This window comes from Gouania willdenowi, chromosome 16 (assembly GCF_900634775.1).
Source record: "Gouania willdenowi chromosome 16, fGouWil2.1, whole genome shotgun sequence".
Classification (NCBI taxonomy): domain Eukaryota; kingdom Metazoa; phylum Chordata; class Actinopteri; order Blenniiformes; family Gobiesocidae; genus Gouania; species Gouania willdenowi.
This window is the reverse complement of record NC_041059.1, coordinates 11,354,210-11,370,525: the sequence shown is the minus strand read 5'-3', so window position 1 is coordinate 11,370,525 and position 16,316 is coordinate 11,354,210. Positions and strand designations below refer to the sequence as shown.

The 16,316-nt window shown below is 38.5% G+C and overlaps 1 protein-coding gene across 3 annotated transcripts; it reads left to right on the top strand.

Moving 5' to 3' along the window:
* Nucleotides 1-365: 365 nt before the first annotated feature.
* Nucleotides 366-15,905, top strand: LOC114478554 (uncharacterized). Of its 3 annotated transcripts, none has more exons than XM_028471687.1 (12): nucleotides 366-708; nucleotides 8,335-8,400; nucleotides 8,579-8,599; nucleotides 8,695-8,970; nucleotides 9,970-10,090; nucleotides 10,178-10,353; nucleotides 10,600-10,742; nucleotides 11,119-11,266; nucleotides 11,413-11,594; nucleotides 11,666-11,758; nucleotides 11,846-11,897; nucleotides 12,419-12,552. In XM_028471687.1, exons 2-11 carry the CDS (start codon nucleotides 8,337-8,339, stop codon nucleotides 11,876-11,878), a joined length of 1,257 nt encoding a protein of 418 aa, XP_028327488.1. In that variant the 5' UTR covers nucleotides 366-708; nucleotides 8,335-8,336; the 3' UTR covers nucleotides 11,879-11,897; nucleotides 12,419-12,552. The 3 variants fall into 3 exon arrangements, with proteins under 3 accessions (XP_028327488.1, XP_028327489.1, XP_028327487.1); XM_028471688.1 differs by having other exon boundaries at nucleotides 11,846-11,920; nucleotides 12,419-12,548; XM_028471686.1 differs by lacking the exon at nucleotides 11,846-11,897 and having other exon boundaries at nucleotides 371-708; nucleotides 12,419-15,905.
* Nucleotides 15,906-16,316: the final 411 nt, after the last annotated feature.

Below are 16,316 nucleotides of genomic sequence, written 5' to 3'. Positions count from 1 at the left end.
ACAAAATCAGTAACAAAAGTATGTGATTCGTGCTGATATCACATCGGATCGATATCGGTATCGGTCAACACACAAGGATGCAATATCGGCATCGTATCGGAAGTGAAAAAGTTGAATCGGGACATCGCTACAAATTTTGTCATGTGTTTTTCATAAATTGGTTTTCCGGCCTTGAGATAATGTAATTTAACAGTAGCTTCACCTGCAGAGAAATGTAGTTTGTTGTAGTAGCACGCTCATTTCTGGCTTCAGATCTGTGTGATGTAGCAACATCCTCTTCATCTCTTTGGATGAAGTCACCTCCTCCTCCTTCCTCCTCCTTCCTCCCTCCTCCTCCTCCCTCCTCCTCCTCCCTCCTCCCTCCTCCCTCCTCCTCCTCCTCCCTCCTCCTCCTTCCATCCTATGACCGTGGGTGTCCTCAGCAGTCGAAGGGTGGCCGGACGGTGTTTTCCGCCGCGGGTCGAGCGTCTCCATTATTCAGAGCCTCCTACAGATGTTGAGCCCCAGTGGACACGTGCACACACATCTGGAGCCAAAGCCCAGCATCGTCCGCCCCCACCACCACCGCTGAGTCCCGCAGTGTGGACGTGTTTCATCCTCCTCTCCTTCATACGTGTGCAGCGGTGCTTTCCTGGACCTGCCCGGAGCGCGACGGGTTAAATTCTGCAGGTTTTTGGGGCTGGTGCTCAGCAACTGTCCGGTGCAGAGGTGAGAGCCGACTGGGTTATTATTATATTATTATTATTATCATCATCATCACTGACTGCTGTTGTTCACCATGTGGAAATATCTGCAAACTGGCGACTTTGGTGATGGTTGAGATTGAACTATTTTCTACCTCTGCAGCAAGAAATGAAGCGGTTTATGTTTCTGTTCAAATTCAGTGCCAGCTTTATACCTCATACCCTTCATTTTCTGTCTATTATTTATTAGCATTCTTATTTGTCATTTTACAAACGTTTGTCAGAGTTAATGGGAAAGTGTATTAGGAGTGTAAACGTTTTATTGCAATGCTCATTTTTATTGTGTCTGGCTAAAATGAAATAATGTACTCATATGCTCTATTATTAACACTTTAAAGCACAAGTGTCAAACTCAAGGACTGGGGGCCAAATCCACTCCTGTAGAGAAAAGCTTCTCAAATGGGGGTACGAGTACACAATGGCACTACATGGAGTACTTGAGAGAGAAAGAGCGGAAAATTAACAAATAATGTCATAAAAAGAAAAGAAAAAAAATGACGATTTCTAACGTCAATTGTTTTTGTTAAAAGTGACAATCATGATGGAAAGAATCTTGAACTAAAAATACAAGTGTCAGTCTGAAAAACTATAGAAATATATCTATTCATGAGTCACTAAATACTGTTTCATTCCACTAATTTACAAAGTTTGAATGCTTAAAATGTGTGTTATTACTCATTCATCCCATCATTATGCTCTATCATTGTTTTTTCATACTATTCTGGGCAAAATGTTGTCGTCAGACAGAAGCGGTACTTGAGCCAAAACAATGTGAGAACCACTGCTGTAGAGCATCCAATTTGGTCCTCAGGAGAAAGTAAAAACATGAGCACTCAGAGTGCGAGAACCTCCTCTAAGAGCCAAAACTCCTCTTTGCCTGACAATGACAGTTAAATGGATCAGTGATTCTGATCATGGTGCCAGGATCAATTGTGGTGGAAGTGGAAGAAATTTCTGGCACATGGCTGTGCTGTTAATGTCCTGAAAACAGAAAATTATGACTAGAGCATGTAATGTGCAAAGTCACCAGCAGGAGGTGTTGTATAACCAGCCCAAAGAGCTGCACATAGGGATTATTCAATATTTTAAAACTGATTACTGATCTATAATCAGTATATTGATCTGGACCATCCCCAAAATCGAATCCATTCTTTCTTATCCTATTTGTGATACAGCATTTCCTGAAAATGTCATTAAAATCTGTATATTCATTTTGGAGTCAAACAGTTCACACACAATTAAAACAAATAAACATAAAACTAACCCTAACATATAACTAATTCAGTTGTAGATATCTCCGCTTCATACAAATTCACAAATTCAAACAAACTCCACTATATCTGCCAGGATGCATAGTTTTCCCATGCCAGCACATGATGACAGCCATTTTTAATGTCAAATTTTCTAGAAGAAACTCTGAACTTCTTCCCAAATCCTGAAATTTTCCTCAGCTTTAAATAAAAATTGGTCACAAAATCAAGGAAATTCTAGTGAAGATCCTGCAGTGACTGATGTCTTTTACTTACTGCTTGGATATTGTCTGTGCCATTGCGTTAAGTGCAAATACAATCTAGGACATTTATGAAATTGCTCTTTTTTCCTGGATAAAACCTGTGTCCCACTTCAGATCAAACTGCTCTGTGTTCAGCCCTTAAACTAAAATGAGTTTAGCATCCCTGCTTTAAAGCAGCAGCTTACGCTATCAAAGGAGTTGCTATACTCCCAGTTTTTTGCTGTCTCACCCCTACAACACCATTTAACAGCAGCCCCTTTAGCGTCATATTGCTCATACACTCAGTCTGTACATTCATCGTACTCATATATTCCTAATAACTTGAGTAACTCCTTTAATGTTGATGGATTTGAGTTAAAATGACAGATGAAAGTGATATGGTGGAAACGTGCAATAAGCTTCAGTTCTCTAAAGCTGAATTAGGATGGATAAATACAACACTACTTTTTTTTTTTTTGGGCAGGCTATTGAACGGAAACCTGTTTTTTTAAAGAGAAATCTCACGTGTTTAAATTGTTCTACCCCTGCAACATTTCTCCAATGCTATTGTTTAAAACAACGATTTTTGTTGTTGTTGTTGTTGTTGTTGTTGTTGTTTATTTCTCATGATTTACACACACAAATTACTGTGGGTTTAGGGTACAGTGTGCACCTCTGTGCACACTAAGAAGCATACTATAAAGCAATGATTCTCAATTGGTGGGTCGGGACCCAAAAGTGGGTCATGGACCTGCACTGGGTGGGTCGCAGACAGCTGATAAAAGATCAAAACTTAGTGTGTGTTTTATGTTGGATTTGTCCTCTCTTTTGAAAGAAACGTATTTTGACAGGCATGCTGTGAAATGCATTTTGCACAGGAACATATAATTTATGTTATAATGTGTTAAAAAGATAATACGTGTGTGTTCTCAACAGCTATTTAAAAATAAAATAAATTTGGTTGGTTGATTTCTCAAAAAAAGGGTCACAATTTAATGATTTTGGAAAAATGTGGGTCCCAGGGTGAGACCAGTTGAGAACCCCTGCTATAAAAGATACTAAACAGAAACCTCTTCTTTTTTATTTAAAGAGAAAGCTCATGTGTTTAAATTGTTCTACCCCTGCAACATTTTTCTAATGCTATTGTCTAAAACACAATGATTTTTTGTCTTTGTTTATTTTTCGTGATTTACACACGTAAACTTCCAGTGTGCCTCCTCCTCATCAGTGGAACCGTGACCTCAAGTTCTCTCCCAACGCTTGTGAAAAATAAACGTGTATAAGACAGGGTTTGCTTTGTAGCTTCCCCACATCTGCAGTCATTGAAGGCATTTCCGTCTCTTTAAAGGCTGCAGACAAAGATCTGTCTGTCCCTGTGGTGAGCAGTGAGTTTGGGGGTGGGGTGGGGGGGCACATACTGGGGCTTTAATTTCCGTGTCAGTTGAACTGGCTTTGATTGGATAAGATAAGGAGAAAAATATGGAAGTCAGCAGGATGGAAATGGCAGGTGTAAAAATGAAACTGTCGTTGAAATAGAATGTATTGTCAGAAAATGTAGGGAAAATGAAGATAAAGTCGTAGAGAAAGAGATGAAGTAGCAAAAAAGTCAATGAAATTGATTGCAGACTGAGGGAATGCATTGAATGCACTATTTTTTTGCAAAATCAAAGTATAATTAAAACAAAACATGTTTATTTTCAGCAACAGCAAGCAAAATCTAAACCTAAATCTATATAATAAAATATATGAAATATCAGGTTGCAACATTTGTTCAAATATGTTCCCCTCACACCTGCTAAACTTCATATTGCACCCGTGGGTCACTCTCCTTGGCCGCATTTAGACCTGTTAATAACTGCATTGGCCTGTTGGCAATGCAACAGGCAAACACCCCGTGCAAACTATTAGCGTGTGCATCAAATTTTACGCTCTTAATTTGAGATCTTAGTAAATCAGCCTCTCAGAATTTCTTTAACAAGAGACGATGTCAAGTGTACGGAAGCAGATTAGGGCCACTTTGATGGAGCAAACAGTTTTTGGCAAATCAAGAATAAAGTCAAAATGCCGAGAATAAAGTTGAAATATACTATAGAGATTAAAACCAAAAAGATGAAAATAAAGTAAAAATGTTTAAAATAAACTTAAAATACAATACCATGATGAAAATCAAAGGTTTGCTAATTAAGTCAAACGTACGGAAGCTGACATTAGGCCCATTTCACTATATAAGACAACAGTCTCCATCAAAACTGGCCCTAATCTGTTTCCGTAGCTTCTCAATAGCCACAGACTGGACTGAAACTTTTCCAAACTTGACTTTTTTTTCCTTAAAGAGATTACAACGCTATGCTTATGAGCTAAAAGAGAAAGAATGTCTTTGATATTAAACCCAACTTTGAAGTGTTAATCTAACACATTCATCAATACACAGCATGTTTGTTGTCATATGGTGAATTGACCCTCGTCAGCTTCCGTAGATTTGACTTTATTAGCAAACCTTCGACTTTTATCACAATGTGGTATTTTGAGTATTTCTACTGTAATCTCAACTTTGTATTTCAACTTTATTCTCGAAATTTCAACTTTAAATTCAACATTTCTACTTTATTGTTGACATTTCGACATTATTCTTGATTTGCCCAAAATTATTTTCTCCATCAAAATCGGCCCTAATCCGCTTCCGTACATGTGTGACTCAGCTCCGCTTCATATTTTGTTTCAGATGCAATAAATCATGGCTTCCTGGCTCTCTGCCAAAGTGAAGGTACAGACACAGAGCTAAAGATGAAATGGGCCTTCAGATTGCTACAAATTCTGTTTAGAAAGTTAATGGGATGGAAATTGCACTTTGAAAGATTGGAAAACAACACAAACTTATTTAGCGTATCTCTTTTAAACTGGGTCTTGTTTTGCACATGCTGGATGGATGTTTTGTGTGCAAATGTCTTAATGCTACAGCATTCATGTCCAACAGGAACAAGAGATATCTTCCCTGTAACAATGACACATATACCGTATTCTGTGTTGTGTGTGTGTGTGTGTGATAGGATAGCCACTGCAAAGTGTGACTGGTAGCACTGCAGGTGATCCCTTCCTCTCCACTGCTGAGCTTTGTAAATTTAAAACCGCAGCACGATCCTTTTTGCACAAACACTTGCTGCTTCCACGGTAGACGAGGACTTCACATCGTCTTAATCCCCTTCAGTGCTTTAGCTCATTGCCTCCACCACCGAGCGCTATTATGGGTTTCCGTAGATCAGATACTCTGTTGCTTTTATTGTTCTGGACATATCCGATTAGGAAAGCCGGCCGAGTCATTGCTCAGATCGCTGTGATTTGAATTATCTTGAGATTCATGAATTATTCTGTGTTTAAACTGAGGCATATAATCAATACACAGTCCCTGATAATGATCCAAAGGCAAGTGGCCCTCATAAAAGTTCTCCTTTATGAGATATGGACATCTGATTACTAAAGCCCGATCTTTGACATTTAAACCCGGTCTTGACCTAAATTTTCAATGCACTCAGGTATTTAATCAAATCCTAATGGATTTCTCTGCACAAGTTGTATCACAGACTGATTGAATGTCTGTCATCTAAAAATAAAACGGAGCCACATTAATTAGATTTTTAAAGCATCAGTGAGATTGGAAGCTGATTATCTTTTCATGGGGAGTTTTTAGGGGTTGATTAGATAGAGATAAAAAGCTAGAACGAAAGAAAGAAACAAGCATCACTATCTAGGGTTTAAAAGCAGAGCAAATTCAATGCAGATTACCGGAAATTCAGATTTCCCCCCACCTCCACAGTGGACACTACCTTTAAGAGATGGGAAGGCAGAGGCCTCAAGGTTATTGATCAGCTGTTCTGTGATAACGTTCTACAGTCATCCTCATATCTCTAAGACAAGTTCTCTCTACCCCGGAGTGACATATTCCGTTACTTTCAGATTAGACACTATATCACAAACCATAAAAATTGGAATTCAATGAAAACTGCCACATCAAATGTTGAAACTTACTTGATTCATATAATAAAACATTATCTACCCCCCAAAAAAACATGTTTCTCATTTATACAGAAATCTGCTACTGGATACATCGGACAATACTCATTTCATCAAAACTAAATGGAATCTAGAGCTGAATCTGATAATAGAAGATGGAGCGTGGGAAACAATTTGTAGTGGTTGCCATAAAGGAATTAATAGTAAGATGTGGAAGGAGTTTGATTGGAAGACAAAGATAAGGTTCTTTAACGCACATTTGGTGGTTTCTAAATTTGTTGGAGAGAGTGTGGAATGGTTGGTGACGATCCTCATATATTTTGGGACTGACCAATTTTGATTCCTTTCTGGAGGGGTGTAAAAATGGAGATAAATAAAGTTATGGGAGATGAATTACTGTACACGACAAGCCAGATTCTTTTTGATTTGACTCCTGAAAACATGTATACAAAAGATCAAAAGCACCGGCTACATATACTCTTGATGACTGCTAGGAAAATGGTGACAATAAAGTGAAGGAATTCACAGCCACCAACGGTGGAACAGTGGAAACAAAAAGTGAGGGCGGTGTATTGAATGGAGGCTTTAACTACAACGTTACAGTTGCCCGTCTTTTTATTTGTTTATTTGTCTCATGTCAGCTTTGTTTGGTTTTCTGAGACCCAACATGTTTTTCCTTATTTATTTTTTTTATATTATATTTTTTTCTTGCATTGCCATGTTTTCTCATGTTTGTTACTAAAAAGAGAAAAATAAAGTTCTAAAAAAAAAAAAAAAAAGCAGAACAAGTTCAATTTAAATGTACACAGATAAAAGAAGAAAGAAAGACAAATAATATTGTCCCATAACTCTCTTTATACACAGATGTTTACAGTTCAGTTAATGCGACACATTCATACAATTATGATGAGGTTGGTGTTCCGCATGCATATCGATAACCTTGGCCTTCTGCGACCTAAATTCTGCACCATCCAACCGTAATCCCCACAGGGGTTTCCTGTGCTTTCAACAGTGAATCACTCCTTGATGTTTCACAATCACTCACACCTTCAGTGCACCATCAGTTACAGAAACTGTAAATTGAAGCTGATTATTGCAGAAATTATCTCTCTTTATAGTTGACCAATACTAAATATTAGAATATGGTAAAGCTGCAGTCTGTGTCTGTGTTGGGAAGATCATGATAGGTCACTTCAGGATAACTCCTCTCAGAGGATATGATGGCACCAAAGTGCATGTTAGTCATTTTCATGTCGACACTGTGGAAAATTTTACACTTCTCAGTATTGACAGTGACATTACTGAATGACTCAGCTCTTACAGTATTGGATTTAAATGTCTTTTATTCTATTTAACTAATTGATTTAACGTTTTTCCAGGGGTCAGCGGGTGTGTAAATGCTTTTGCACATGTTAGCAAGATTATTTAAAAAATATTGATAAATTTTTTGATAAATTTGGAAACTTTGGCTCAATTAGAGGTCAATGAATATCTATATTTAAGCAATTAATTGGCTGTTTCACACCTAAAGGAGGATTTACCCTATTGGGTGAAAACAAGCATTTTATATCATTAGGGATTACAAACAGTTTTCGATTATCGAGGATTCATACTGCATATACATATGAAAAGTAGGAAGATATATATTGTGCAACGAGATATTGTGATGTTAAAACGCCACAAGATGTATCGTAGTGGGTATGAGTGGTATCACAACAGGGAGGTCAGTTAAAAAAATCCACGCAATTTACTACACACCAGATTGTTATGGTTAGTTTTTATTTTTTCGTATTCCTATCGAGTTGAAAAGGTAAGTTTTTAATTCTATCCAGTGGTATAAAGTCAAACAAAAGAATGGTTATTTTTCCAACCTTCTTTTGTCTTGTTTTCTTACCAAAAAATATGTTTTTTTGTTGTTATGTATTTACATGTACGTACTGTAAATATGTATTGCAAACTGAATATCGACTACTATTGAATATTTAATCATGGGTTGTGATAAACAAAGATGATTTAATATATTCCTGTACATATAGTATGTATAACACTTGAATTATTTACAGAGAAAATCTGACACGTTTTTCTTTTTAGGTATGGACAAATCAGCCATGATGTTGACAGTCGGCATTATCACGCTTGGTGTTTTGATCAGCACAGGTACGCTCAGGCAATGATGTATGTTTTTTCATCAATACTTAAACCCATTATAGTTATGGAATTTTGCATAAATAGCCCTCAGGGGGCACTGCTAATAATAAATAATGTGCACTGTCCAGGTTAATTTGGTCAGCTAAAGTATACTAATGAATGTTTTGTTTGTTTGTTTTTTTTGTAGTTCTTTCTGCTCCAATTAAAGGTAAAAAGTTTTTTAAAAAGTGTTTTAAGTTGAAGTCATCAGCTATATGTACTAAGCTCTACAATTAAAAGTTTGTCCTTCATACTATGATCTAGATGATGAGGATTCCTTGACCCTGTTCCTACGGGAGGATTTGCACATCCAGCTGCCCTCGCTTACAGTGGAGGTCATGTTTCGCAACCAGTCTGCTTATAATTCACCTGAAGTGGTCCTGATGAGGGGCGCCACAACTATCAACCCCCGGGTCAAACTCAACCGGAAACTCAGCCACCTTGTAGTGGAGTCCGTGGGTGAGGGAGACGAGGGGGTGTACACCTTGAGGAATCCCGACACCCCAGAGGATGTCAAGCGTATTAGGCTCATAGTCAGAGGTAAGGAAACCCACTGGGAGTCCCAACTATACACACACCATAAGAGCCTCTTGAACTTTGCATCAAAGAATTCTATCCACACATTTTGCAATTTATCTTTTAGGAACAATATAAAGGTTAAATATAATTCTATAAATAAACAAAGCTTAATTTCTTGGAAAAAAACAAATTACTGCTGGCTTGGAATACTCCACAAAAACTGCAGCTTTATGGTTGCTGAGTTTCAGCCATCCCTACACTACCACTTCAACTCCTGTCAGCTCATTCCCTTCAACTCATTCCCTTGAATCCTACAAATTGTTTAATCATGTGTGTCTGTCTTATGTGACTAGTGTCTAGTTTTCCTCATGAGCCTATTGTCAACCTGGATAATCTAGTAACCCCTGCTACTCTGTAAAGGAAAAGCAGGTGCAGAGGCTGAGATGACACTTTCTATAGGAAAACAAGGAAATTAAATGTCTTCCACTTCTGAATGCAGATTAAATCCACCGTCGCTGATAACCATTATTACTCGTTATTACGTCATGATTTGCCTTGAGCCCAATTATTTTCTCAAACCCAGTGTGGACAAATGCTACTTTAGTACAGAAACAAGCAAATACAGTGACATATGGAGGGTGCAACGTGCTGTTGGGTGATAAAGAGGTGTGTGTGTGTGCGCGTGTGTGTGTGTAACTTGTCAGTATGTAAGTGTATGGTGGAGCTGTCAGGCAGTAATTATGTTGCTTTTAGCCACAATCCAATGCCTCCCATTCCTCTTTTTCTTCCTGTTTTCTTGTCTTTTTGTGTCCTTGCCTCTGTTCTTTAACCATGTGTGCACATCTACCTCTTTTATTCCTGCTAGCCTGATATTTTTGGATCATTGCTGCTTCATTTCTCTGCAGTCTGTCCTGTTTTTTAGTAGCTTCCTGACTCAGGACATCTGCCTCTATCTTCTTCACTCCTTCTCTTCTGTCCTACAATGACCTTATGATCTTTACTTTGCTTTCTATCTCCTAGATTGTACCAATGAACAAATTATAAAATATGGAGACAACTACCATATACCTCTAACCGGGATTATTGGTCCAATTACCGTTGAGTATCGGCCCCTTGCTGTTGAGGCCAACCAGACATCCAAGTAATCTCATCTTTTTTCATTTTCTTGGTGTACAAATGAGACTGTTTCACCTTTAAAGATCATCCTCTGGTACGTCCCTGTCTCTAGACCAGCTCTGGTGGTGCTGACCACGACAGAGACGTCCCCAGAGGCCTACCGTGGCCGCATTAGCGTCAGCGAACGTTACGTCACCCTAAAAACTGTCACAGGTGCCGATGAGGGCAGCTACACCATCTGGGACAATAAAGGTCTAATTCAAAGGAAAGAGTGTCTCAATGTCAAAGGTGAGAATGCAAGTGATGGCGGTTACTTTTGTTTTTGTTGAATCCGTGTTCCTCGCTTCTAACCATCATGGCTTTCATTCAGGATGTTGCTCTTTTCTTCCACCCTGTTTTAATGCTGCACTTGTCTGTCATAATGGTTTCGTTAATGGGTTCTTGTAGGCTAATGCACTTTAGATGATCCACAGGCCTGTAAACAGAGCTGTGATGTATTTATTAAGTGTCCTCCCTTTCCTCCATCTTTCTCAGAGCACCACAACTTTGTGACCCTGCAGTTCGGTAAAAGGTTGAAGATCAACTTGATACTGAGCAAGGCACTGGTCCACCTCTACTACACCCCCAGCTCTGACCTTACTCCTCGTCTCCTGATGGAAAATGGAGAGTTTACAGATGTAAGGTGGACTGTTCTTTTTGTCATGTCTATGAAACTCACAGATTCAAAAAAAGTATATGGTAGCTGCAGATGTATGCTTGTATGTAGCCTGTACAGTAGTTAGTCAATTTTAAAAGTGTTGTAAATATGTTTTAAACTTTGATCAAACCAGCCACCAAAGTTAATGTCATGTGAAAATACTGCGAGGCTTGTAACAAGGGAACCATGAGCTACAAAAGCTGCACCCAAGTTACTGATTGACTATCTGCGCTATATTAGTAAGATAATTAAGTTAAATATTCTAATTGCTGTAGATGTGCTAGGATTATGGTTTTTGTGTCGTGGTAATAATGATATGGTTAAACCTTCTTAACTAAAGAATTTCCTCATTGCAGGTCCAAACCGAACTGGGTCTGCAGGACCGTCTCTCACTGGATGGTTCAGTGGTTTATCTGGATCAGGTCAAAAGCTCAGACGCAGGCCAGTTCAAAATTACGGACATGCGGGGATTTACTGTGTCCACCGTTCATCTGGTGCTTGAACGTAAGAAAAAATTGAAGCAAAGAGCGACTGAAAGTTTAAAGCCCAGGAACTTATTGTGGAATCTGTGATACATTGCATAAGTGGAAGTTCTAAAGATTTCATCCCTTTGTTTTGTCCTTCTCTTGCTTTTCAACGCCTCTATCAAGCTTACAAACTGGAGTCTCTCTATGTGGCTATTATTGCCCTGTCGGTCCTGCTGGCTTTCCTTCTCTTGGTTTGTCTTCTGTCCTGCCTGATCAAAATAAAGAAAAGAGCCAAGAGATCTGCAGCTTTGGAAAAAATTGCTCAGAATGCAGGAAAAGAGGATGAAGGAGAGGCCTTCCGACAGGTAGTTGGATGATAATGCATGTTTGTATGCAATTCAAGTTTTTCATTTTAAATTTTTGCGCATTTGCACAGGTGGTGAAAAACATCACCAAACTGAGCGAGGAATCCAAGCATTCCCAGGCCGACACCACAGAGAAGTCTCAGAGCACTGAGGTGGACATCAAAGTGAGACATTGCACTTACATGTTTTTTCATTTAAATTTTATCATTCAGAGGTTTTAATGGTGTTTTTATGCTGTCTTCTACGTTTAGAATATTGCACCTTATACAGAACGCTACTGCTAGAGTCCTCACTAAGATCAAGGAAAGTGGATTACATCAGTCCAGGTCTTTTCTTTGCAATGGCTTCATGTGAAATAAAGAATGAATTGATTTAACTATTGTTTTATAGAGCTTTGAACGGTTTAGGGTCAAGTTATACCTGCTCGGTTTTTCACTGGTTTGACCTTTTAGGTTTTCTGGGATTTATCAGTGTAATATTTACCAAAAATAAAAATAAAAGAATAAATTAGCTTTCAGTTTGTATGCACAAAATATTTGAAACTATCTCCCAGAAAACCTCAGGTCTACTCCAACTGTGTTCCTCCAAATCAAGGCTGACAACATTTGTGTTTGCCAATGCTATGAGTTCAGTTCATTGAAGCCCTGCAATGCATTACAGCCGCTTTTTCCTGTTTTACTCTAATTTAATCCTCCAGTTTATTTGAACACCTGTCATATCCTCCCTCTGCAATTTGTCCAAAAAACACTGATGATTATTCTCTTCTAGATGATTGTTATAGTTACAAATATTCCTTCCCTCGTTTTCTCGTTCAACACATGCAGGGTCTGGAAGTTTCTTCTAAAGAGGTTGGGGTTGGAAACCTAGAGACCAGTGATTCTGGCGTTGGCTTTAACACTGCCCTTCCTCTGGACACTGACACTGATGCCACCGATCAGATCCCTGACTCTGAGGACGCAACCATCTCAGCACCTGAACCCATGCCAACTCCTTCGCCTGCTGCTGACTCAAAACCCAGTGCTCCACCAGCTACGGACAATAAGCACAGTCCTGTATATAAAGCTAAAGTCAGCCCAGCCCCCGAGACAAAGAAAACCCCTGATCAGCCTTCGGATGTGAAGCTGGATGTGCCTAAAACAGCAGACGTCAAACTAAGCCCAGCCTCAAGCCCTGAACCCAAAGCTGGTCTGAGTCCAGCTGAGCCAAAGCCACAAGCACCCAGTCCGAGTCCTGAGCTAAAGCCTGCTTCTCCCAAGGCTCCCACTTCTACACCTGTAAGTAAAAGCCCCCTAAACCCCAAACCCGAACCTCTTAAACCAACCACACCAGAACCCATCACCAACGGTACACCAGAACCAGGTGTGGATTCAAAACTAGGCTCTGCTCCTAAAGCAGCTCCACCAAAAAGCCCTGAAGTGGAGCTGAAATCTGGTGGTGCGGTACTTGAAGCCAGCAAAGATTCTATTGCGACTGAGGATACAACCACCACCAACTGAGAAATTAACAATAAATCCCCACAAAGTAGGCCCCGCCTCTTGCTCTCCTCCACTTATCACCACCCACAGACAATCAAATGCCTCTTAAAACACAATTTAGAGCTACCACAACTAATGCCTGAGCATTACCTTGTTAATATTAACTCATTCTGTGCAAACAAACAGGGCAGTTGATTGGTAAACGTTTTAGCTGTACACACCTGCTTACTTTTCTGTAAAAACTGCCATTCTGCAAATATTAAAGTCTTTGCAGAGTTTACGACTGAAATGTAGACTCCACGTAAGGCCTTTATTCAGACAGGTTTACAACATTTCTGTCCAGATACCCTTATGTGATCTAAATTGATTTTGGATGCTTGAGCTTGTCAGTACATAGAAAAACAAAAATGTACTCTGGAGGCTTAACATCACAGCCCACCGTCATCTCACCTGTTTTATTAGAGAAAAAAAAAAAATCTCACAGCACTTCTACTAATAACACAAACACTGCTATCAATGTCTCATGTTTGAGATTCACCCTCCCTTTGGATATAGTAGATAATTATAGTGATCAATGCTGAATAATCCGGAAATTGAAGCAATGTTGTCTCCCAGTGACTCCATAAAAGTCTCTACAACTCATAATTAGAAATATGCTCATTTGGACATCCTTTGTTCCCAGTCAGTAATGGGCTCTTTGATTAAAAACAATTAAATAATTCAATCGGATGCTTCTCCCATAGAAAAAGGCATTTTTTGTGGTTGGATTTAGTCTTTTAGTCAGTGCCAAATTTACATTTCCTTCTTTGTTCATTTATTGTCATTTTTCCTTCCGTTTTATTTGTTTTCACTTTCCATTTTTAAACTGAATTTTAACACTAACCTATATAATTAAAGTGGGATCCTTTTTCTCTCATACATTTTCCCCTGAGTCCTGTACTATTAAAGAATAGCTTCAAGATGCTCTCTTTGCCCCTCTTGGCTCGACGAAAGTATAAAACTATATAAATGTCACTGACACACACTGTCTGGACTTGAGACTCTAAATCTGGTGTATGTGTGTTTGTGTGGGTTTTGACTGACTTTAAACGTCAAGCCACGCCTCAATATAATTTGACTCTAAATAAAGGAGGTGTGCTGATGCATGTCCAAAGCTTACTGCAGGCAAATAAATGACTGTTAAGTATTGAATTCAAATCGACAAAAGCCTTTAAAATAAGCACAAAACAAACAGCTTGTAAAGGCAAATGTCCATAGCATCCACTGACCTTTCTGCAGAGCTTTCATTGAAAACTGAACAATGTTTTCTAACACAATACAATGTCATGTCAGTATCTAAAACAAGCCATAATGGTTAGATTTAGATGTCAGATTTGATACTTAGATTACCGCAATTTTTAAAACAAAAAAAGACAGAAAAGCATTTTTTGTGCCTCAATCTCAATCTCGCATGGTCAATGTAAAACTCATGAATTATAGGTTTATATAGGGAAATGCATGACAGTATAGAGGGGATCCATGGGGGAAAGTAGGGTCTCCTTTAACATTACTAACACTGATCTTAATACAGATATAAACACACTTTGTAAATACTGCATGTCAGTTTAACCCCATTCTGACTTAATGTTATTGTATAGACAAGTTCTTGTATTTTACTTGTTAATAAAGAAAACTAATAAGAATTCCTCATCATCCCTTGATCTAATATACTGTATAGAATATATAAATATATCCACTATTAACTATATATATATATCTACTGAAATTCCTGAACTAATTGGTATTGCTAAACATACTTGTACTTATTCCTTATAACAAGTTATAATTTCACACTATTGTATATCGCACAATATTTACACGTTGTAATAATAAAAGGATTAACCAACATCCAGTGATGCATTACCTGCAGCATGTCCACAGGCTGTTATTTTGTGTGTGTGTGTGTGTCCATCATCACAGGATGGGGTTTTCTGTGTTTTTGTCAACACTATGATATTTATTAGTGTGTTTAAAATATGCAGAACCAGTTTGTATAAAGTAAGAAAAAAAAAAACACTTCTATACACGTGATCTGTTGTGAGCAAAGTTTCTACGTGCCTGTTTCCCCCTTGTCTTACAATGTAAGAGAATTGTTTCTGTACTCATGTCAAGTGTGATGGTCACTACAAAATGAGGATGTTTGATTGACCCCTGTTTTGGTTCTATTGCCTTATAGTTTATATTAGCCGATATTCTGTCATACACTCCTTCGTTTGGGCCCATATGTCTTGGTTGCAGAGCCAAATGAATGGTGATACCACTGATTGTGAAAGAAATATAATTTAAAAGTGCACAATTTTAAGGAAAGGAGCTGGATTGAGTTGTGAACTTAGGCTGTTCCATGTACGACAGTTTGTTTTTATTTATCATGTTTGTAGCATAGTTTGTTGCAAATGGCTGAGCTTGTTATTGTTCAGATGAAAGGGGGAAAAAAGCAGTTTAAAATGATATGAATGTCAAGCTAAAATGAGCATTAATAGTGATTGTATGTGCGAAAGGCACAAAAGGAATGGTGAGAATGCAGACGGTTGATTTCCTCATTCATTAAATTTCAAGCAAGGCTTGATTTGGTGGGACCAGAATTCTCAAATCTAACGGGTGCAAGAGGGAGTTGAGTGTTTTCCATGAGAGGAAAGGCCTCCTGTCGTTTCTAAAGTGTGGCTGTGTTCTCAACCCTCTCTGATCTGCCTGTGCCGGACATCCCACGTGGTCTCTTACAACCTATCACAGAATTTTTCTAAAGCTTCTTTATTTCATGTCTAAAGGAATACTAAAAATAAAAGTCAGTGTCACATGCTGTCGTGTTTTCTGCCTGTTTGTACAACACACTCAGTATATCTGATGTCTGAGTTCTCTTTCTGTCCCAGTCACTACAGAATGATTTATTGCATGTATCACGCGCCTCTGTCACATATCAGGCCTCACTATGGACATTGTCTTCCTTTGGGCTTTCATGGCTTCACCCTGGCATGTCATGGTAGGGATATAAATAAGAACAGCCAGGCCAAAGGTAACAGCATAATGTGGATTCCACTTGCTTTAAAACTTGGAAGACTCAGGATTGCTACAAATTATGGCCTTACTTTTGGTCTCACGTGGTCCTTTACTTTTTCTTTTTACATATTGGTGGTACGTATAAAAATATTATCTCATACAAGTATAAGATAAAATGAAATTACTTAATAATATAATTTTTTTTTAAACTACC

What these genes read in the sequence shown, in the direction of transcription:
- LOC114478554 (XM_028471686.1), top strand. Translation starts at nt 8,337, where the DNA reads ATGGACAAATCAGCCATGATGTTGACAGTCGGCATTATCACGCTTGGT. An exon ending in TATTAGGCTCATAGTCAGAG is followed by an intron (nt 8,971 to 9,969) that starts GTAAGGAAACCC and finishes TCTATCTCCTAG; the next exon opens with ATTGTACCAATGAACAAATT. An exon ending in CGTTCATCTGGTGCTTGAAC is followed by an intron (nt 11,267 to 11,412) that starts GTAAGAAAAAAT and finishes GCCTCTATCAAG; the next exon opens with CTTACAAACTGGAGTCTCTC.